General features: G+C 41.4%; 2 protein-coding genes across 4 annotated transcripts in view; one reads left to right on the forward strand and one right to left on the reverse strand.

Moving 5' to 3' along the window:
- Positions 1-14,608, reverse strand: part of SPCS2 (signal peptidase complex subunit 2) — a 29,412-nt gene extending 14,804 nt beyond the window's left edge. The window contains exon 1 of the mRNA XM_010366810.2: positions 14,456-14,608. Within this exon, the coding sequence (XP_010365112.1) occupies positions 14,456-14,569 (114 nt within the window). The 5' untranslated portion in view covers positions 14,570-14,608. The remainder of the gene's footprint in view (positions 1-14,455) is intronic.
- A 59-nt stretch (positions 14,609-14,667) lies between these two features.
- Positions 14,668-23,646, forward strand: part of XRRA1 (X-ray radiation resistance associated 1) — a 99,456-nt gene continuing 90,477 nt past the window's right edge. For all 3 annotated transcript variants that reach the window (XM_030917413.1, XM_030917414.1, XM_030917415.1), the window contains exons 1-2: positions 14,668-14,927; positions 19,697-19,764. The gene's annotated coding sequence lies outside the window, so the exon portion shown is untranslated. The remainder of the gene's footprint in view (positions 14,928-19,696; positions 19,765-23,646) is intronic.

Raw genomic sequence — 23,646 nt, forward strand, 5'->3', positions numbered from 1 at the left:
TTTATAAGTCAGAAAATAATGTCTTAATAATTTGGGGGAATAAAATGCAGAAGCAGCCATTACAATGTATTGAAATAGCCTCAGCTCTAACTTCACTGCCTGGTACCTAGAAGCAATCTTCAGTAAGTGGAACAGAAACATTTCCAGTGAATTACGTGAAATCACAAGAAAGGTTATAATTTGACTTTACCGCAACATAGGCCATTTTGAACCTAATAGTGTCTATGGTACAGTACAGAGAACCATCTGGAAAAAGGGGAGTTGCTATTAGGGGCTTATTTTTCTGATTATTATTTCTCATCATGCTCAAAAACTGCTCATCAACTAAAATGTATGCTGCTCCTCACGTTCTCTCTACTACTAATTTGGGTATTTTAGAAGCTTTTTTTTTTTTTGGCTCATTTTTGTCTTCCTCAACACTAAGTGCAAATTGCTTTCCTTTTGTAATAATAAAAAGAGAAAGCAGAAATTAGTTTATTTTATGTAGGACCTCACAGGATAAATTACAAAGAAGGGCAGTGTGCAGAAATAAGTGAACCTGGGCCCAAGACTGCCATCTTCGGCAAGGCTTATTTGCAAAGTTGGCCCTTGGCTGGCATCTGACAAGCTGGCTGATAAAACAGTTCCCTACACTGATATAAATACATTCCCTCAGTGATAAGAATGGCTCACTGTGCCTCAACTGTTTGTATAAATGATGTGATTTATGTTGAACACCTTTCCTCCTGGAAATCTAGAAAAAATTAAAGTTCTTTATGTTGGCAGTATTCAAAATTTCAAAATGATAACCCTTACACAGGTCAATTTTCACCCACTGTAAAACTGCTATTGCCACTCATCTTTTTATTGCAGCACTAAGCAGACCCTCAATCCAGACACCAATGTCCTTCAAATTAGAAAACGAGACTTCAAAGAGGTTAAGTGCCATACAACTAGTAAATGACAGCCAACAAAATTCTTTAGGGCTATATTACAAATACATGTCTCATTATAAAACTGTCTCTTCTTCAGTGATATAAATTTATTTTTACTTGACTTAATTCCTGAACTCAATCCCAAAGCAGATTGTGGCCTTATTCTTAAAGGTGTACTGTACTTCAAATCACAAGCTAACTGGTTTTGGCCAGGCGCAGTGGCTCACTCCTATAATCCCAGCACTTTGGGAGGCTGAGGCAGATGGATCGTTTGAGGTCAGGAGTTGGAGACCAGCCTGGCCAACATTGTGAAACCCTGTCTCTACTAAAAGTACAAAACTTAGCCAGGCTAAGTAATCCCAGCTAGTTGGGAGGCTGAGGAAAGAGAATTGCTTGAATCCGGGAGGCGGAGGTTGCAGTGAGCTGAGATGGTGCCACTACACTCCAGCCTGGGTGAACAGAGGAAGACTCCATCTCAAAAAACAAACAAACAAACCAACAAACAAAAAACAGAAAACAAACTGACTGGATTTAGACTAAATACAAATGTATGCAGGCAAATGCTTTTTTTGTCACCCAATAAGGTGAATCCTTATTATCCAAGGGAGAATGGAGTCAGGATACTTTATTTTAATCCTCACTTTTCCACTTAATACTGGAAGGCATTGGGCAAATAATTTAACCATTCTAAAGCCTTATTAGTTTGCTGAATTGTAAAATAAAGAGGGTGAAAGTAATCTATTTCACAGGTTGGTATAAGAAGTAAATAGTGTAATTATAAAACATAGCACAGTGCACAGTACCTAGCAAGTACTTAATAAAAATTAGCTATTGCTGTTGCTATTAATGATATAAAACTATATAATACACTGCATCATGATTACCTGACTGTATGTATTATCTCCCTCACTGGGTAACAGGGACTACACACTTTTGTATTCTCAGAGCCTGGAACACAATATACTCTCAATAGCTTTTTATTTTTTTTATGTCTAAATACTCATAAAGAAAAAAAGGGAAGAAAAACATCTCTAAAATGTCTAAATTTAGACAGTCTAAATTTAGCAAATGTAGACATGCTCAAAATGATCTCGTTTGGTTCTTATTCACAGAATTTTTTTAAGGGATGGAGTGCAGACAGAAGGTATAATCATAGCTATCATTTCCTGAATGCCTAACATGTGCTATGTATGTGCTAAGTATTTTATATACACTACCTCACTTAATTTCCACAATAACTCTACAAGGTAAGAACAGTTAAAATCCTCCTTTCACAGATAACACTAAGGGTTTAAAAAATTTGCCAAAGATGAAAGAAAGTTGTAAAGCCAGGACTCAAAACCCATGCTCTCTCACTATTCTACACTGCTTTCCCATGAAGAGAAAGGAAAGGAATTATTAGCCATCAAAAATACAAAAGAACAGGAAGCAAAGAGGTCCCTGAAGTGACAGCTATACAATGTATCTTGATTCCTAACAAGCTCTAGTTAATAACATTTTAAAAACCTAAAAAAAAAAAAAAAAAAAAAAAAAGATGTTAATCTGAATAGGATCACAAAACTTACAGGGTATCAAAAATGTTGAATCTCCCCACTCAATGTAAAACCAACTGCAATCTGGCTGAAAACAGAGCTCAAAAAGTACTATTTTAAAGAAATTACTCCTCTACACTACCCACTGAAGAGATAAAGACAACTTTTTTTTTTTTTTTTTTGGAGACAAGAGTCTTGCTCTGTCGCCCAGGCTGAGTGCAGCGGCATGATCTCAGCTCACTGCAACCTCCGCCTCCTGGGTTCAAGCAATTCTCATACCTCAGCCTCCTGAGTAGCTGGGATTACAGGCATGTGTCATCACACCAGGCTAATTTTTTGTATTTTTTAATAGAGATGGGGTTTCACCATGTTGGCCAGGCTAGTCTGGAACTCCTGGCCTCAAGTGATCCACGTACCCCAGTCTCCCAAAGTGCCACCACACCCGGCCAAGATAAAGACAACTTTTATCAAACTAACATACCTGATGCCAGAGCTGCCTGGCTAACTAGTTAAAAGAAAACAGGCATTTGATAGCTTTAATAGAACACTATAAAGAATCATTTCAGTTACGTTTCTCCACTGCACATTTGAATAACAAAAAATTCTACGAAGACATTTCACTGAAGGTATGGCATCAGGAACTCCGTAAGTGATTAGGCAGGATATTAAACACAACTCAGGTCTGAAGGATATGCAGTCAATGCAGGAAGGCATTTTCCAAATTAACTCATTTGAGGGAATACAGCCTTCTGCTCCCCATGCATCACCAGGCTTAAAGGGATAGGGTGGGATCAAAAAAAGAGACAAAATAAGCCAGGCACAGTGGCTCACGTTTATAACTTCAGCACTTTGGGAGGCCAAGGAGGAAGGATTGCTTGAGTTCAGGAGTCTGAGATCAGCCTGGGCAACACAGCAAGACCCTATATCTAAAAAAAAAAAAAAATTAACTAAAAAAATTAGCCAGGCATGGTGGTGCCCACCTACAGTCCCAGGTACTTGGGAGACTGAGGCAGGAGGATGGCTTGAGCCCAGGAGGTGTAGGCTGCAGTGGGCCGTGATTGTGCCACTGCACTCCAACCTGGACAACGGAGTGAGACTCCATCTCAAAAAACGAAAGGACAAAATCCTTGGCCATTAGGATATGTCCAACAAAACAGAATTGTTTTGAGTATGACAACATGAACACCTTCAATTTCCTTATTTTAATAACAGTGAAAAGAGAAGTTATGCAGTGATATAAAAGACCTGAATGGATTGCTTCATAAAGTTCCCTGGCTTGATAATAGGACTCAAAGGATTCCTCAATTCACACTGGAGAGATGAAGAATTACCAGGGGTGAGAGTAGTGTCAATGGTGACCCTGTTCTGATTTAGACAGAATTGAGCATGGCTTTAAGAAAAATAAACTTTTTCTCTCCTTTATCCCAGTTTAGAAAGTAGCAGAAGATGAGGCATCTGAGAGAAACCATTTCCTAGTTATTAGGCTAAAAAACTTGAATTTTATTCTGAAGCGGGCAATGGAGAGTATTTTAAGTAGGGGAATAACAATCAAATTTATGTTTTTTTTTTTTAAAGTCATTTTAGTGGCAACCTGGCAGATGATCTGGAGAGGAGTAACACTGGACATAGAGATGCAGATGGAGCCTGATGTAAGTGCAGAGCCTCAATGCTCAATAGAGCAGCAGTAGGGAGAATGAAAGGGAGTATTTCTGAGGTAGAATTGGCAGGACTTAGTAACAGACTAGATAAGAAATATGGAAGAGAAGAGACAGAGATGACCACCTACTAGAATTAGGGCTTGGATGACTTGTTGGAGCCATTATGTCATTTTCCAAGAAGGAGGAAAGAGGATACCCATTTGTATATGTGGAGTTCTAAACTAAAAAAAGGAGATAATAAAAACTGATGGCAAACTCAGAAGCTGAGATTACAATTTCAGTTGGAAATATATATGTGACCATATCCCCCCACACACATATTTAGCAAGAAAAGAAAATGTTCAGTTTGGGGAGAAAATGATGTCTATCTTAAGAATGTGCACTGTCATCTAAAACAGGGTATCTCAAAGAGATTATGCTCTTAGCAACACACTGAATCTTCACTTTCAATCCGTTTTTTATAAAAACGGTCAAGATACACTGCAAAGAAAATTACTAGCTTAACAGTGCTTATTACTGACTGCATTCATCACTGGAGTTAGAAGTTAGGAAATTAGCATGTGTTAATTAAATTATGAGCCTGCACATTAGTGACAACCCCAGAGAAACTGATTCTTAGGTTTTATATTGCCTTCTCTACTCACCACAAACTGCATTTAGCTGTGACAGGGCTGCTTCTACATCAACTCAGCCCATGATAGAGAAGCCTACATGACTACAGCTCTTTGAGGGCCAGGTCACTGGATCCATGACTTAAAATCCTACCACTGAACCCAGAAAGTGTGAGATTTAAGGCTGAAAAGAGCTTAAAGTTAAAACAACTTGATTCAGCATATTAATCAGCAATGCTCCAATAATGAAGTATTTTTTCTACCAGCAAACTGAAATGTAGTCAACAATCCTTTCAATACTAGCAACTAACATCTTCTAAAGTCTGACTGAATTGTTGGCATAATCAACCAATATAAATTTCTTACCTTTGCAATGGGTAGACAAGAAATTAGATACACAAAAAAAATGGTCTTTACAATTGTGTTAAGGAAAATCCTATACTTAACAATGAATTATAAACTATGCTAAGTGCTAAATGGTAAGAAGTAGACATAGAGGGGCAAGGGCACACTACAGGTTCAACGATCTGCAAAAAAGATTCTGGATAAAATGTTACCTATTACCTCAGGGATATCAATCTGCAGCAAAGCTGACTGGGGAGGGTTGGAAGACAGAGGGATGTTGCCAAGGAAGACCTGAATTAAGGCACAAAGACTGGCTAGGAATGTACTACATTGATACGGATGTGTGATGAGTCCTTATTCTAGAAAGGTAACAGATCACATACTCCATTTAAGAATTACATGCAATCAGTTCTGAAAAATGCAGCTGAGTGCAAATTCAGGCGTAGGACCACACAGCTGTTTCATCTGATATCCATCTCCTACTGCTTAGAAAAATAGTAACTGTTATATGACTCTTCTAGGTTTCTTTTTCTTTTTAAGGAAACTGCCAAGTCTCTCAATAGCAATTCATTCCAGTGTTGGACAATCTTTTAAAAGAAAAAAAAATATTTTTAAACACAACCTTTTTGGCAATTACACTTCTTTATTTTCTTTAAATTAATATTGAATGGCTACTTGCTATGTGCCAAGCACTGTTCTAGCCACTAGGGATATAGTTATAAATAAGACAAATTCTGCACTCGTAGAGCTTCTTCTTGTATGGAACATAAAAGAATAAGTAAACAAATATGCATATAATTCCAGGTTGTAAAAAAGATTACACAGAAAAATGCAATAGAGTTTTTAAAAATACTAAAAAATAGTGAGGGAAAATAGTTAACATCTGAGCAGAGCTGAATAAAGGAGTAACCCATGAGAAAATCTGGAGTGCCCTAGTGAAAACAGAACACCAAAATCCCCCAAGCTTAATGTGTTTGAGGAACAGCAGAAAAGCCACGGTTTCCAGAGTCAGTAACTCAAGTAGAAACTGACAGATGAGGATGACAGAAACAGGCAGGATTAAGAACATGTAGTGTAGGGTCCAGTCCCACAGGGTCGGTGGGTTTTTCTCCCCGTGTGCAGAGACGAGAGATTGTAGGAATAAAGACACAAGACAAAGAGATAAAAGAAAAGACAGTTGGGCCCAGGTGGTAGGACCACTACCACCAAGACGCAGAGACCGGTAGTGGCCCCAAATGCCAGGCTGCGCTGATTCTTATTGGATACAAGACAAAGGGGCAGGGTAAGGAGTGTGAGCCATCTCTAATAATTGACAAGGTCACATGAGTCATGTGTCCACTGGACAGGGGGCCCTGGTAGCTGAGGCAGAGAGAAAGAGAGGAGAATAAGAGAGACAGCTTACGCCATTGTTTCTGCATATCAGGGACTTTTAGTACTACTGTCTAAAAGGCAGAACTGGGTGTACAGGATGGAACGTGAAGATGGACTAGGAGTGTGACCACTGAAGCACAGCATCACAGGGAGATGGTTAGGCCTCCGGATAACTGCAAGAGGTGGAGGAGTACAGTCTTCTCTAAACTCCTCCGGGGAAAGGCAGACTCCCTTTCCTGGTCTGCTAAGTAGCAGGTGTTTTTCCTTGACACTGATGCTACTGCTAGACCATGGTCTGCTTGGCAACAGGCGTCTTCCCAGACACTGGCGTTACCGCTAGACCAAGGAGCCCTCTGGTGGTCCTTCCGGGCATAACAGAAGGCTTGCACTCCTGTCTTCTGGTTACTTCTCACCGTGTCCCTTCAGCTCCTATCCTTGTACGGCCTAGTTTTTCCTAGGTCATGATTGTAAAGCGAGGATTATTATAATATTGGAGTAAAGAGTAATTGCTACAAACTAATGATTAATGATATTCATATATAATCATCTATATTATTTATATCTAGTATAACTATTCTTATTTTATATATTTTATTATACTGGAATAGTTCGTGCCCTCAGTCTCTTGCCTCAGCACCTGGGTGGCTTGCTGCCCACAATGTAGGGGCTACAAAATAGGCCACAATTAGGGGTGTGGATTTTAGTTAATTGAGATGGGAAGTTACTGGAGATATTTCAGCAAGAGAGTGAGTGATCCATGTTTTAAAACATCAGTCTAGCTGCTGTGTGGAGAACAAAATGTAAGGGAGCCAAGCACAGAAGCTGGAAGACCAGTTGAAACGGCTACTACAGCTGTCTAGGTAGGAGTGGTCAGATTCTGGATGTACAGCCAGGAAAACACAACGATGGGATGGCTGTGGAGTACAAGGCAAAGAGAAGAATCAAGGGTAACTCTCAGGTTTTTGTTTGAATAAATTAGATGAATGGAGGTGTCTAACTGAAATGAGGAAGACTGAGAGAGAAGCACTTTGAGGGGTAAGCAGAAATCAGGAGACTGGCTCTGGCTATTGATGCCTGATATACATTTAAGTGGAGATGACAAGCAGGCAGTTGGACATAAAAGTCTGGGGTTTATAGGAAAGGTCCAGGTTGAGAATATAAATGTAGAAGTCAGCAACTTCTACATGTTATTTAAGCCACGACATTGGGTATTACCTTGGGATGAGGGTAGACAGAGGAGACGGCCAGGGGTAATAAGCTCAGGGACTGGCAATATTTACACAGGTCAGGAAGAAGATCAAAGAATAATGAAGACAACAGAGACTAGTTGACGGAGGAGGAAAATTGGGGACAAATGGTGTCCAAGTAAAGAAAATGAGAAGAAAGAAGTGATCAATAAGTCAAATGCTACTGAAAGGCTAAGTAATATAAAAAAACTATTGAAATCTGGTAAGAGATCAGAGCAGAGAAATGGTGCTGGCAATAGCTGAAAAAGGTACCTTGGCAGGCAGATTATATATATATATATACCATTACTTTAATTACTAATTAAAAGACTCACTAAATATATGTATGTATATATACTATATATACACATATATAGTCTTTTAATTAGTAATTAAAGTAATAGTACAAAAGTAATCAGTGTCTGTGATACCACTGTGTTACATGATGCATAGTTTAAAAAAGCAAATAATCTGAAACTTTAAGGGTTACTCCATGAAAGACAAAAATAAGTTTCTAAAATTGTGATACAATTCACACACTATAAAATTCACTATTTAAAAATATGCCAATTCAGGGGTTCTTAGTATACTCACAAGGTTATACAACCATCACCACTGTCTAATTCTAGAATACATGCATACCCTCAAAAAGAAACTCCATACCCATTAGCAGTCACATCTTATTCCTGTCCCCTATCCCCTGGCAGCCAACAATCTCCTTTCTGTCTTTATGGATTTGCCTATTCTGGACATTTCAAACAAATGCAGTCATACTATATATGGCCTTTTGTGATTGGCTTCTTTCACTTAGCACATTTTCAAGATTCATCCATATTGTAGTATGTATCAATACTTTATTCTAACAGTCAAATTATATTCCATTGTATAGATATATCACATTGTGTTTATCCATTCCTCAGCTGACAGACTGTTTCTACCTTTAGGCCATTATGATAACTGTGTTATGAACATTTGTGTGCCAAGATTTCCCGTGGACACACATTTTCAATTCTCTTGGGTATATACCTAGGAGTGGAACTGCTGGGTCATATGGTTAACTTTACGTTGAATTTTCTGAGGAACTGTCAAACTGTTTCCAAGAGTGCCACCACATTTTACATCCGTTAGCGATATATGAAGATTCTGATTTATCCGTATTTACACCAAAACAGGTTATTTTCCTTTTTTCCCCCTTTATTACAGCAATCTTAGTGGACGTGAAGCGGTTTCTCATTGTTGTTTTACTTTGCATTTCTCTAATGACTGATGATGTTGCGTATCTTTCCATGTGCTACGGGCTATTTGTACATCTTCTACGGAGAAATGTCCATTTACATCTTCTGCCCTTTTAAAAACTAGGTTGCTGTCTTTTTATTACTGAGTTGTAAAATTCTTTATATAGTCTAGATGCTAGACCCTTATCAGATATATGATTTGAAAATGTTTTCTCTCATTCTGCGGATTTCTTTTTTCACTTTCTTGATAGTGGCCTTTGACACACACATACCTTTTATTTTATAATGAGTTTTGAGATCCTAATAGGATCAGTTTGCAAAACAGTATTAAAAGGCCAGCACCTTGTTTCATTAAACAAACACATACAATTATAGTAATGTCATAAAACCGTTCATCTTCCTTGTCAAAGCTAGATAACGGCACAAGCATATCATCTGGAAGTCTGGCAAGCTAAGGTATCTTCCAGTAGAGTAAAAGAGGAGACACCTAAGGACATGTGGTTGGTAGGTGACAAAGCCAAGGCTACAGCCTAGGTCTTTCACCTCACAACAGATGTTCATCCCACTACTATGTTAGCTAGCACATTAGTTAGCACTAGACACACTGTGGTATGGGAAGCAATGTGCTGAGTAAAGAAAGAGCACTGGATTAAGTACTGGGGAAGCCAGGTTCTGTAAGTGTTACTAATTCACTGTGTGGTCTTGGGCAAGTTGCTTTGCTTGTGTCCATGTCTACAAAATGAGGCTGAAGCATCAGATGAGTTTCAGGGCCTCTTCATTAAAAACATTTTAAAGAAACCACCATTAAGCAGAATAGCTTTTAAAAACAAAACAAAACAAAAACCTTAAAATGTCAGAACCAGAAGAGACTTAAAAAAATCATTTAAGCCAGTAGTTCTCAACCTGGAAGTAACTGTTAAAATGCAGAGGTAATAGAGACATGTGAAGAAAAATGCAGATATTCAGGCCTAAGAAAAGGTCCAAAAATCTGTTAATTTTAACTAATTCTCAAAGGAGTCTGATGTAAACAGATTAAAGCTGTTCTTTACGATCAGGCTGACAGGCTAGCCAGGAGACAGAAATCCAGGTATAAGGCTAAAAGGGTCCAGACAATAGCTTCTGGAAAGCATGGTTTAACACCACATATCAACTTTAATAGCCAAAACAAATTAAGCAAGCAGCTTTTCTTTATAACTGCCAGGCAGAAGAAAATGCTTTGATGTATTTGGGGCAAAATAACACACTGCAATGATCTAAGTCAAGTTATTCCGTGATGGAGGCGGAAAGATTATATTTGCATACTTATTTTTAAGATCAGGAAACAAGAATTGCTGTGTTCTTAAAGTCAGTTTCATAAGAGTAGAAATTCACATCTGCTTAGGGAAAACTAGGAGCATATTTGCATCTCTTTATTGCACTTCTTTATGGCAAGTAAAACTACAGCTGCAGAAATAAAATAAAAACCCGCCCCGCCAAAATCAAGACACATCAAATTAAATAAATTATATTAGGCTAGGTGTGGTGGTGCACGCTTGTAAACCCCGCACTTTGGGAGGTCAAGGCCATTGGATCACCTGAGGTCAGGAGTTCGAGACCAGCCTGGCCAACACAGTGAAACCCTGTCTCTACTGAATATACAAAAATTAGCTGGGCATGGAGGCACATGCCTGTAATCCCAGCTACTGGAGAGACTGAGGCAGGAGAATTGCTTGAACCTGGGAGGTGGGGTGCAGTGAGCAGAGATTGTGACAAATTGAGACTCTGTCTTAAAAAAAAAAAAAAGAAATTATATTAAAGGTAATGGCCTCATTCCCACAAAACAAAAGTCTATTAGTTCAGATCCTGCTCCAGAGAATAACACTTTTTTCCCCAAGTTCTCTCCCACAGTACCCTCAGTCTTCAAACAATTAGAGGCACCATCCTCTAAAGCTGATTCTGAAGACTGAGGTGACAGATCTCAAGTTGTTTCTGTGCGAAATTCAATGCTAAAAGTACTTATCCTGTGTTGATCACTATAGAGAAGCACTCACAGGAAAAGGGGCAAATACAAATTGGTGAAATAATACAAGATAGTATGTCATATTAAGTGACAGTTTAATTCCCATGTGCAGTGTAAGTACTAGAGGAATTCAGAGAGGGAACAGTTCAATATAAGGCTGAAAATCAAGTTTTCCAAGAAAAAGCACTCAAGCAGCTCTTGACTATTTTGTCTCTTCTGTCCCTCACTTATTGGATCTTTCAAGCACTCTTTTGTGAGACCTTTTATCTATTTCTGCTACTCATGTTGGGGTTCTCATCACCTTGTCATTCTATTTTTACCACAGACAGCCCCGCACAAAGAACATTTACTTCTAGTAGATTCCAAAGGACAGGGAACAGAGCTGGGTGTGGTGGCTCATGCCTGTAATTTCAGTACTTTTGGGAGGCTGAGGTGGGCAGATCACTTGAGGCCAGGGGTTCAAGATTAGTCTAGGTAACACAGTGAGACCTTGTCTCTACCAAAAAAAATAGTAAAATAAAAAGGGCAGAGGAAACCAAACAAAAAAACCCAAAGAACATTTACCAGCACTATACAATGTGATCCTTACTATAACACGTATGAATGCCCACAATATTTACATAAGGAAATTTCAATTCAGCAATATCACACAACTTATCCAAGGTCATGTGGCTTTTATTAGGTAGGTGCAAAAGTTATCGTGGTTTTTGCCATTACTTTCAATGGCAAAAACAGCAATTACTTTTGCACAAACCTAATAACATGCTGCACTAAAACTCAAATTTGTCTCTTTTTATTATATATTATACACTACTGTGTATATAGCCTTATTAAGAAGTCTTCTAATTTCTCTCTCTCCAAACCATCTGACTAGTTTTCCTAAAAACCACTTTACACAGTCTCAAAACCCTTCAACAGCTTTCTTCTCCTACTTCAAGCAATCCATGGCCTCCCTAATCGGATTCTATCTACTTGTCACTACAGTTCCTTTAGAGAGCCTTCTAGTCAACTCAATAACTGAGAAACATTAAACACCATCATATCTCCATCTTCACTCAAGGAGACTTTTTTACCTGGCATGTCTTTCCTTTCTCCCCCCAAATAAGGTGCCAGTTTCACTCTCAGGAATGAGGCCTTTCCTTGAGGCTCTTACTCTTCTTTTTTTTTTTTTTTCCGAGATGGATTTCCCTCTCGTTGCCCAGGCTGGAGTGCAATGGAGTGATCTTGGCTCACTGCAACCTCCACCTCCCAGGTTCAAGCGGTTCTCCTGCCTCAGCCTCCCAAGTAGCTGGGAGTACAGGCATGCGCCACCACGCTCGGCTAATTTTTAGTAGAGACAGGGTTTCTCCATGTTGGTCTGGCTGGTCTTGAACTTCCGACCTCAGGTGACCCGCCTGCCTTGGCCTCCAAAAGAGCTGGGATTACAGGTGTGACCCACCATGCCTGGCCGAGGCTCTTACTCTTATCAATAAGCTTGCAGGGATCACTCTCTCTCTCTCATTTGAACTTCTCTAACAAGTACACACTTGCGCGAATATACCATATACTTCCTTAAATAGATTCAATTACCCCATCTTCTATATTCAGCAGTTCTGAGTGCTCTCTGATATTAGGATTCTTGATTTACTCCTCCACCATCACACATTTGTACTGGACACTACAGGTAATGCAGATCATTAACGTGTACTGTCTTACTTGGTTCTTCCCAAAACCCCATGATACAGGTGCCAGAGATTCTAAAATTCCAAATGAAGAAACGTTAATTGACTTGCCAGTCTTCATACTGCTTGGAAGTAGCAGAAATACTTCAAAGCTGAAATCTTACGATCCCCAAATCCAGATTCTTTCAATAACACAATGGTGCCATATACACTATTCCATAATAATAGTATTCCATACTGCCTTAGCAGAATGCCCATACTTAATGTTTGCTGATGATAATCCCACTGCAAGGAAGAGCAAGAGCAGTTAGTGGGCCAGGTAAGCCCAGGTTGTGAGGTGCTTACCCAGGAAGAGGGAAGGATTTGTGTACACAAATGACCATCAATTCCCCATACTCTCATGTCTTGAAGCAATTTACCATCCCAACCTCCAGAATATGTTTCTGTATCTTAAAGTTTGAGTGTGAGGCCAGGTGCATGGTGACTCATGCCTGTAATCCCAGCACTTTGGGGAGCTGAGATGGGAGGATCACTTGAGGCCCAGGAATTTGACACCATCCAGGGCAACACAGTAAGACCCTGACTCTACAGAAAAGTTAAAAGCAAAAAAATTAACCAGGCGTGGTGGTGCACATTTGCAGCCCCAACTACTCAGGAGGCTGGGGTGGGAAGATCACCTGAGCCTCGGAGTTCAAGGCTGCAGTGAGCTAAGATCCATTCTGGGCAATGGAGTGAGACCCCTCACAAGAGAAGTGTGTGAGAACCATGTCTTTCAAAACCAATGACACTCAAAAAGACAAGTAAAAAGACCTGGATCTGAACCCCTCAACATAATCAAGTTTTCATTTCTTAAGCACCTATCATGTGTTATGCAAAGGGAAGTCTGAAAGCTGTTTTCAATTAAATTCAAAACTCCTGTTTACTATAGTAAAGACACCATGCTTAACAATTCTCATCAAACCAGCCCAAGGCCCTACAATGAGAGAACTGGAAGGGAATTTAGGGTTAAGTCCCTCATTTTAAGGCTAAATCTCTCACTTTGCAGATGAGCAAATAGAGAGAGAGCAAGCATATTTCAAGGTCACAAAGCTAATTAGAGGCAAAATCAACACTAGGACGAAGTTCTCCATCCATCTGTTTCTTCCAAGATGCTGTGCAAAGAGCAAGAAGGGCCAACCCAGGGACAGTTTTCCTTTTTTTCTTTTCTTTTAAGCCTTTGTTGCTAGGACTGCAGTTAAAAAAAAAAAAAAATTGGATGAGCAGAGGAGGAAAGGGACAAGCGTGAGCGGGCAGCAGTGCACTTGGTAGCAAACAGGGAGGTAAAGGGGAGAGAGGAGAGGGCGGGGAAAAACAACAGAAAGAAAGAAAAATCTTAAAAGCTTCTTGTCAGCCCAGTAGAAGAATCAATACTCAAATATTTTAAGTATTCGCCTATCATGATAAAATGCCTAAAAACTTAAGTAAGCAAAAGGATAAGAACCACTTTGGAATCTGTAGCAGCACGCAAGGGTGATGGTGGTAGGGAGTTTCGAGGATATCGATTCTTGAATCCTTGGGCTTCCGTTTTCAGCGTCTGTGAAATGGGCACTGGCAACAGTGCACCCAGCACCCCAGGGGAAAAGCGATGGACACGATTAAGTATAGGAAGAACCAAATTACCGAAAAAGCTGTGGCGACCAGGACCAGAACACTTGCGAGAAGCGAAGAAGTCCTAAAGAGGAGAGGGTTCAGATTTGAAGTGTGATGAGGGCAGGCTACAAGCGTGCGTAGGGTTGTCATAGCGGTCACACAAGGGCTCCCCTCGAAAGGCCGTAGAAAATAAGGGAGACGGGGATGGGAAGGTGGGCTCGCCGCCTCCCAGGCCTCCCCGGGATTCAACTTTTCCCAAGAACCGGCTCCTCACCTTATCCAACAAGCCGCTACGGCCACTGCCTGTCCCGCAGTTGGAACCACCGCCAGCCCCACTATTGCCTCCGAGACCACCGCTTCTCCCGCCCTGTGTAGCTGCCGCCGCCATGTTGTGCGCCTCTGCGTCTCCCTCCCCTCCGACTTGTCTGAAGCCGATTGGCTAGAGCTGACAGCGTGACGCGCCACGCGGAGTCAATCGGGATCCGTAGTTTGGGGCTTGCTGGCGCGAGGTAGTCAGAGGACGTGGCCGCGGGGCTTGCTGGGACTTGTAGTTAGACGTCCTGGCTGTCGGTTGCCGCCTACACTGTCTGCCGTCGCGTCGCAGTTACTAAGGCGTGGGAAAGGTAGCGGCAGGCACCACCGTGGAGCGGCTCCGAGATCCCCGGGAGGGTCGCAGGCGCGCATCCCTCCTGACTGGGACTTCGCCTCCGCAGACCCATCGGAGGCTGAAGCGACGCCGGAGGCAGGTGCGACTAAAAACTTAGTTTCCGAGTTTGTCTTTCTCAGGCCCAGGTGTGGAGTTTCCGAAGGAGTGGGCAGGAGCCCGTCCTTCATCCTTTTCTAGCCTGGTTGTGGCACTTACTGATTATTTTCTCAAGCAGCTGTCATTTTAGCTGTTAGTAATGTTTTCGTGTTACGGAGAACTCACATTTACTGAGTGCCTACTGTCTGCCAGGCAGTATCCTATGTGCACTTCCAGCCATTTTCTCTCTCACTGAGTCCCGCAACATCCCTGTTAGGTGAGGAGGAAACTAAAGAACCTACCCAAAGCCAGATAGCATGTATCTGAACTCGGTTTTCAAGCCGGCATTAAAAAAATCAATATATATTCCTTCTGACACTCTGCGTTTACGGTTTTAGGATGTAGTAGGAGTCTACATTTTAATTAATAATTTTTTTCACAAATATATATTGAGCACCAATATTGTACTGATGGATACAAGGGATCAAGATAGACCTGGTTGCTACTCTGGTGGAACTACTCCATGACAGAGTTATCAAATAGCAGAATTGTATTATACTATGCTCTATTAGATTGTATTGTTTTTTAATTCCTATATATCCCCCATAAGCATCTAAATAATTAAATAATTTTGAGTTGCTTACTATGTAGCAGGCCCTATTCTAGTCACCAGGGATATGTTCCTGAATAAAATAGACAAAAACTTGTCTTGGGGAAGCCAAAATTCATGTGAAAATAATTATTATCTAGGCCGGGCATGGTGGCTCACGTTTGTAATCCCAGCCGAGGCGGGCGGATCACCTGAGGTCAGGAGTTTAAGACCAGCATAGCCAACATGGTGAAACCCCGTCTCTATGAAAAATACAAAAATTAGCCGGGCGTGGTAGCGGGTGCCTATAATCCCAGCTACTTGGGAGGCTGAGGCAGGAGAATTGCTTGAATCTGGGAGGCACAGGTTGCAGTGAGCTGAGATCAGAAAGAAAAGAAAATAATTATCAGTAAATAACTAAATTATTACTAAAAAGAAAATAATTTTCACTATATAACAATAACATAAGATGACATTTCATTACCTCTCTGAAGCAATCCCTGGACACTCTAGTCAGATGCCGCTGTAGCTTGTTGCCATTTATCTTTTACAACTTATTTTTCTTTTATTTAAAAGAAAATGAGATGATATACCATTGCCCTAGTCACTTTTTTTTTTTTTTTTTTGAGACAGAGTCTCACTCTGTCACCCAGGCTGGAGTGCAGTGGTGGGATCTTGGCTCACTGCAACCTCCGCCTCCTAAGTTCAAGCAGTTCTTGTGCCTCAGTCTCCCAAGCTGTAGTCTCTGTAGCTGGGACTACAGACACATGCCACCATGCCTGGCCAATTTTTGTATTTGTAGTAGAGAAAGATTTTGCCATGTTGGACAGCCTGGTCTTGAATTCATGACCTCAAGTGATCCATCTGCTTCGGCCTCCCAAAGTGTTGGGATTACAGGTACAAACCACTGTGCCAGGCCAACTTCTCATCTTTCAAGATCCAGCTCTAATGCCACCTACCCTGTGAAACTATCCCTGATACTTGCTTCTTCTTTCTTCACCCACTGCATGAAGTGCTCCTGTGGCATTTTGTTCATGGGTTGGGTTAGTTCAATTAACACTCATTGAGACTTTTCCTTCAGTAAGCCAGGTCCTGTGTAAGATGCAGGATAAAGAGATAAGTAGGACCCAGGCCTGACCTGATCTTGGAGAGATACTCACAGCCTGGTAGTGAGGTGGGGAACAGACAAGGAAGCAGGCATTATATTACAGTGTGGTATAGTGCCTGTATTAGTCCATTTTCACACTGCTATAAAGAATTGCCCAAGACTGGGTAATTTATAAAGGAAAGAGGTTTAATTGATTCAACATGGGTTCTTTTCTATTTCCCTAAGTATTGACTGGTCTGAGAAATAAAGGGAAAGGGTACAAAAGAGAGAAATTTTAAAACTGGGTGTCCGAGGGAGACATCACATGTCGGCAGATTCTGTGATGCTCCCTGAGCCGTAAAACCAACAAGTTTTTTATTAGCGATTTTCAAAAGGGGAGGGAGTGTACGAATAGGGTGTAGGTCACAGAGATCACATGCTTCACAAAGTAATAAAATATCACAAAGCATAACTTGGACTTGGGAAGGGGAACATCACACACCGGGGCCTATCATGGGGAGGGGGGAGGGGGGAGGGATTGCATTGGGAGTTATACATGATATAAATGATGAATTGATGGGTGCTGACGAGTTGATGGGTGCAGCACACCAACATGGCACAAGTATACATATGTAACAAACCTGCACGTTATGCACATGTACCCTAGAACTTAAAGTATAAAAAAAAATAAATAAATAAATAAATAAATAAAATAAAATAAAATATCACAAAGCAAATGGAGGCAAATGGAGCAAATGGAGATCACAGGACCACAGGATGGGGCAAAATTAAAATTGTTAATGAAGTTTTGGGCATGCATTGTCATTGATAACATGTTTATCAGGAGACAGGGTTTGAGAGCAGACAACCGGTCTGACCAAACTTGATTAGGCAGGAATTTCCTCATCCTAATAAGCCTGGGAGTGCTACGGGAGACCAGGGCTTATTTCATCCCTTTGTCTACTATCGTAAAAGACAGCCATCCCCAAAGTGGCCATTTTAGAGGCCTCCCCTCAGGGACGCATTCTCTTTCTCAGGGATGTTCCTTGCTTAGAAAAAGAATTAAGTGATAGTTCTCCTATATGCTTTTGAAAGAAGAGAAATATGGCTCTGTTCCGCTTGGCTCACAGGCAGTCAGAGTTTAAAGTTATCTCCCTTGTTCCCTGAACATTGCTGTCATTCTGTTCTTTTTTCAAGGTGCCCAGATTTCATCTTGTTCAAACACATATGCTCTATAATTTGTGCAGTTAACACAATCATCACAGGGTCCTGAGGTGACATACATCCTCCTCAGCTGACGAAGATGACAGGATTAAGAGATTAAAGACAGGCATAGGAAATCACAAGGGTATTGATTGGGGAAGTGATAAGTGTCCATGAAATCTTCACAATTTATTTTCAGAGATTGCAGTAAAGACAGCCATAAGAAATTATAAGAGTATTCATTTGGGGAACTAATAAATGTCCATGAAATCTTCACAATTTATGTTCTTCTATCATGGCCTCAGCCAGTCCCTCTGTTCGGGGTCCCTGACTTCCTGCAACAAACTCACAGTTCCGCATGGCTGGAGAGGCCTCAGGAAATTTACAATCATGGCAGAAAGGGAAGAGGCAGGTCTTACATGGTGGCAAGCAAGAGAGGGCAAGAGTGTGAAGGAGGAACGGTCAGACAGTTATAAACCCATCAGATCTCGTGAGAGCTCACTCACTATCATGAGAACAGCATGGGGGACCACCTCCATGATCCAGTCACTTCCTACCAGGTGTCTTCCTCAACACGTGGGGATTATGGAGATTACGGTGGTTACAGTTCAAGATGAAATTTGGGTGGGGACACAAAGCCCAACCATGTTAGTGCCTCCATTAAGAAGTGGGCTTGATGGCTGGACAGGGGGGCTCACGCGTGTAATCCCAACACTTTGGGAGGCTGAGTTGGGAGTTTGAGGCAGCCTGGGCAACATGGTGAAAACCCATCTCTATCAAAAATACAGAAATTTAGCTGGGCATGGTAGCACACATCTGTGGTCCAGCTACTTGGGAGGCTAAGGTGGGAGGATTGCTTGAGTCTGGGAGGTAGAAGTTGCAGTGAGCTGAGATCATGCCACTGCACTCCAGTCTGGGTAACAGAGTGAGACCTTGTCTCAAGAAAAAAAGAAAAAAAAAAGTAGGCATGAGGAGACTCAACCTAAGGAGAGGGAGATACAGGAAAGCTAATCTGTATGTAGCCAGGCAAGGAAGAGGGGCAGAAATGTGATAGGCCAAAGGAATGGAACAAGCAAAAATATGCGTTACTGCGTGTGTGTGTGTGTGTGTGTGTGTATGTGTGTGTGTGTGTGAGAGAGAGAGAGAGAGAGAGAGAGAGAGAGAGAGAGAGAGAGACAGGGAGACAGAAAGAGAGAATGTTTGTTTTGGAGGAAGCACTACAGTCAGATTGGCATTAGTTGTGTCAAGTTTGAGATAGAGACCAGAGGTAACTAAAGCTAACCAGGAAGTCAGCCTCCAAGTCTGGAACTTTGACCTTTTTTTCTACTGTATAAAGTTCTTACTTGTCTTAGATAATGTAACCTAGGGGTTATGTGCCCTTCTTGGCCCATTAGTTGTAGATCCACACCTTCTCACCTAATATTCCTAATAGGGAACTGGAATTTCTACGATAGCATCCAGGTCTGCATGCCTCCTACAAGCTTGAGTGTGAGTCATCTTTTGTATTATATGTATGGCAATATCTTTTCCCGGACTGTGTCTTATCTTTAACTTTGACTTTGCTATTTTTATCTGGCAGAAATTTATTTTGTGTAAATAATCATGTAAACGATCCCTTCCTTTCAGATTTGTGCTTCATGTGTCTGATTTAAGCACTCCAGCCATACCCCACTATCATAATTATATTCTCCTATACCACCTTCCCATCTATGTCTTGTCTTTATCTCCGTCTCTGTATCTCTATCTATCTATTTCTTGGATCTTTAGTCCTATAGGCAAGGACTAAAGGCAAGACAAATTTTGGAGTAGAAGGCTCACAGTAGAATATAATTAATGAGAAAGTTCAAGAGCTGTGAATAGCAGGCTAAGAAGGAATGTAATATTTATATTACAGGCAAAGAAACAAGTGAAGAAACAAAAAAAGAAGGAAGTCAAGGGGACATTCCCGAAGTCAAAGATCAAGTAAGTACTCTGGAGACCTGAAACCAGGTCACCATATTCTTTAAGTTACTGACGTCTTCTCCGACAGCCATCACACCTAACATTTTCCAGCCGGCAAATTACATCATATCTAACATTTTCCAGCCAGCAATTTACTCATTCATTCCTTCATTTACCTCTCTAGTGAATGTGTGTGATTGGTCATGAGAGAGAGTTCCTGAAAGACATATTGACGGAATATAAATTTGTCCCCATCCATCCATCTGTCCATTAATCTTCCAAACATATTTTTAGTGAGTTGTAGGCTCTATGCTACATGCTGGGATTACACAGCTGAATAAGGTAATTATAGGCCCCACAGCAGGTGAGAAGTTGATGAGGGGAGAGCAAACAATTATAATAAAGTCATAAGTACTATACTAGGCGAAGTATGCAGTGTTGTAGGAACACATAAGAAGAGCCTCCAACCCTTTGCAGGGAAGATCAGGGATCAGGAAACTCATAGTGCCCTGTGTTGGACCAAAGGAGGTACCAACATTCATTCATTTACTCCACAGATATTTATGGAATCTGTTATGTTAGGTGCTTTGTTAGGAATAAATTGATGACTACCACTGATATTGCCCTTTCCTAGGAAGGTTTTAGAGTCTAATTGATGGGGTGTGTGTGTAGCAGATATATGTATATATATTTTGGTCCTAGGAGTGCCATCATATCCTTCACTTGGCTCGCACGTCTATTGTGTGCTTCGTATGAGCTAAGTCCCAAGGGTGGAAGAGAGACAGTGAAGTAGATGTGTTTCCAGACTTGGAAATCCATAGTCCATTGAAGGTCCCCCTTCATGATCGTTAGTAATCTTATGAGGTCAGGCCATGAAAGAAATACTGATGAAAGACTTTACAGCTTAGCAAAAGCAGCAGTTATTTCCACTGGCAGGTTCAGTGAGGGCTTTGTGGAAGGGTTGGCATCTGGGTGGAGTCTGGAAAGATGCTTTTTTTCTATCCATTCTGTCCATTATTACCTAATTTATTTCTTACTGCAATTCTCGGAGGCACAGAATTTGTATTGTCATTTTACATGTGAGGAATCTGAGGCACAAAGAGGTAAAGTTATTTACCCATGGTCACTCAGCTTGATAGTAGAAACTAGAGTCAAATTTAAAAGTTGTTGCACTTCCTATTGCATCACTCTGTATTCATAGAATTTTTGTCACTGCCAGGAAACCTTCTCTCAGCATGCCTTGATCCGAGCTTTCCACATTGCTCTTTTTTTTTTTTTTTTTTTTTTTTTTGAGACGGAGTCTCACTGTGTCGCCCAGGCTGGAGTGCAGTGGCGCGATCTCGGCTCACTGCAAGCTCCGCCTCCTGGGTTCACGCCATTCTCCCGCCTCAGCCTCCGAGTAGCTGGGACTACAGGCGCCCACCACCACGCCCAGCTAGTTTTTTGTATTTTTAGTAGAGATGGGGTTTCACCATGTTAGCCAGGATGGTCTTGATCTCCTGACCTTGTGATCCGCCCGCCTCGGCCTCCCAAAGTGCTGGGATTACAGGCTTGAGCCACCGTGCCCGGCCTTTTTTTTCTTTTTTTTTTTTTTTTTTAATTGAACTCTTCCCAGACCCTTCGAATTGTGGTCTCATCTCACATACCTTTTGTGGCCTCCCTTCCCCTGGCCAGCGGCTTGCAGGTTCCCCAATCTCTGCTACCTCAAATTGCATGAATCTATCTCAGCACATATTTGGAAATGCCTAGATCACTTTAAGGACAAATTTTAAGAGCTTGAGGTTAAAGAAACTTAATCTTTGAGGTGGTCTTGGAGCTGAATCATAAAGGATGAGATCAACCAGGTGAACAAGATGGAGAAGGGGGTTTTAGGCTGAAGGAACACCAAGAACAGAGGCAGGGAGGGCTACATGTGAATGATCTGTTTTGGGAGTGGAAGATGACACTGTGAGCCTGAATGGGTAAAACTAACTGGAGCTGGAAAGGTTAGGACATAGGACTCCAAGGACTTTCAAGAACAGGCTTAGGCATCTGACCTTCATGTTTAGTGGGAACCCAGTCAGAAAACTGTTGTACTATTCTAGGTGGGAGACGATGAATGATTTAATGAAAGCAGTGGAGATGGAGAAAAATAGACCACTGGAACAGTATTTCCGAGCTCAAATTGTCATGACTCAGTGACCTGTTAGATATATGGGATAAGAAAAGAGGAGCTGGGACTAGTATGTTCACGTTGCATTGAGTGGTGCTGTGCATCTTCAAGACAAAAGGAAATGTGTGTTATTGAATTTGAAAATCCCAGTAGTCAGAGTTTTTTTATTGAATGGGACTTATTGTTTAAATTTCCACACCATGAAAATAGAAGATCAGGCTGGGTGTGTTGGCTCATGCCTGTAGTCTCAGCACTTTGGGAGGCCAAGGTGGGTGGATGGCTTGAGCCCAGGAGTTTGAGACCAGTCTGGGCAATATGGTGAAACCCTGTCCTTACAAAAAATACAAAAATTAGCCAGGCATGGTGGCGTGTGCCTATAGTCCCAGCTATTCAGGAGACTGAGGTAGAAGGATTATTTGAGTCCAGGAGGTTGAGGCTACAATGAGCCGTGATTGTGCCACTATACTGTAGCCTGGGTGACAAAGTGAGACGCTGTCTCAAAAGAAAAAAAAAAAGATCTATCAGAAAAAACAAATGTAGCCTGGAGTTGAATCTGGCTCTCAGGTGTTTGGTTTGGCCTGCACATTGTTTTAAAATGGCAAACTAGTTGCCAACCCTCAAATAGGAGATTTCATATATAAGGCAGACTTTCCTTGAAAAAAATGTGAAGATCTGGCAACAATGACTTAGGTTTCTGTATGGCAGCAATTGGTAAGAGCTGACTAGTTGCTGCCTCTATGAGCATGTGCACTCTCTCTCTCTCTCTGACACACACACACACTCCCTCCTTCTACTTTCTTCCCCTCGCCTCCAGCTTTCTTCACTCACTCACATGGCCTGCCCAACTCCTGTAACCATTTGTGTTTGCAAGTCCTGGGTAAAATGTAGGTTTTTCCAAGGTTTGACATCAGACTGTGGTGAACAATCTGTGAATGACAAATGGTAAGTGCAGTTGTGATTAGGGCTATCTATTCCTTTGAGGAACCGTTTTTATGCCTGTTTCTCTGAAGAGAATAATAATTTGATGAAGAAAAGACTGAGTCATACCCTAGTCAGAACTATATTCTCTTTCCAGCTTTTTTGCATGTGCATGCATGCACGGGTGCGCGCGCGCACACACACACACACACACACACACACACCCCTAAAGAATTTCTGACTCACTGTAAATTGGTATTGGCGAGTCTCTGGGAGCCACCCCATAGCAGATAGAAAATGGAAGGTTATTTCTTTTGTGCTCTTTTTATTCTCTAGGTGTTAGGGAAATGGAACACTCGGGATATTTGAGATCTGTCTCCCATCACAACTGTCCCTGAGGGAGCCTGCCCTCTCTCATCCTCAGTGAGGGAACTCCTCCCCTGGATGCTAGGTGCCCTTCTTCTTGCCTTCTCAGGGATGGCTTTGCAGGTCTGCCCATCTCTCTCCTGCATTGTCAGTCTTTCCTCCCCTACTGGCTCCTTCCTCTCAGGCTACAGATGTAGTCAAGCCTTTCTCATCCTGTTAATAGCATAGTAATGGAAAATGAGCAGCATGAGTTAGCCATGTGCCAGATACTAAGGCGTTTTCTCCTGTAATCATCAAAACAGCCCTATGAAGTAGGTGCACTTACTGTCTACATTTCACAGACGAAAAAGCCAAGGCATAGAAAAGTAACTTGCTCAAGGCCAGACAGCTAGTAAGTGGCATAGCTAGGATCTGAACCCATGCAATGAGCTTCCAGAATTTATTCTCGGTAGTGACTCTGTCTGCCA

This window comes from Rhinopithecus roxellana, chromosome 15 (assembly GCF_007565055.1).
Source record: "Rhinopithecus roxellana isolate Shanxi Qingling chromosome 15, ASM756505v1, whole genome shotgun sequence".
Lineage (NCBI taxonomy): Eukaryota > Metazoa > Chordata > Mammalia > Primates > Cercopithecidae > Rhinopithecus > Rhinopithecus roxellana.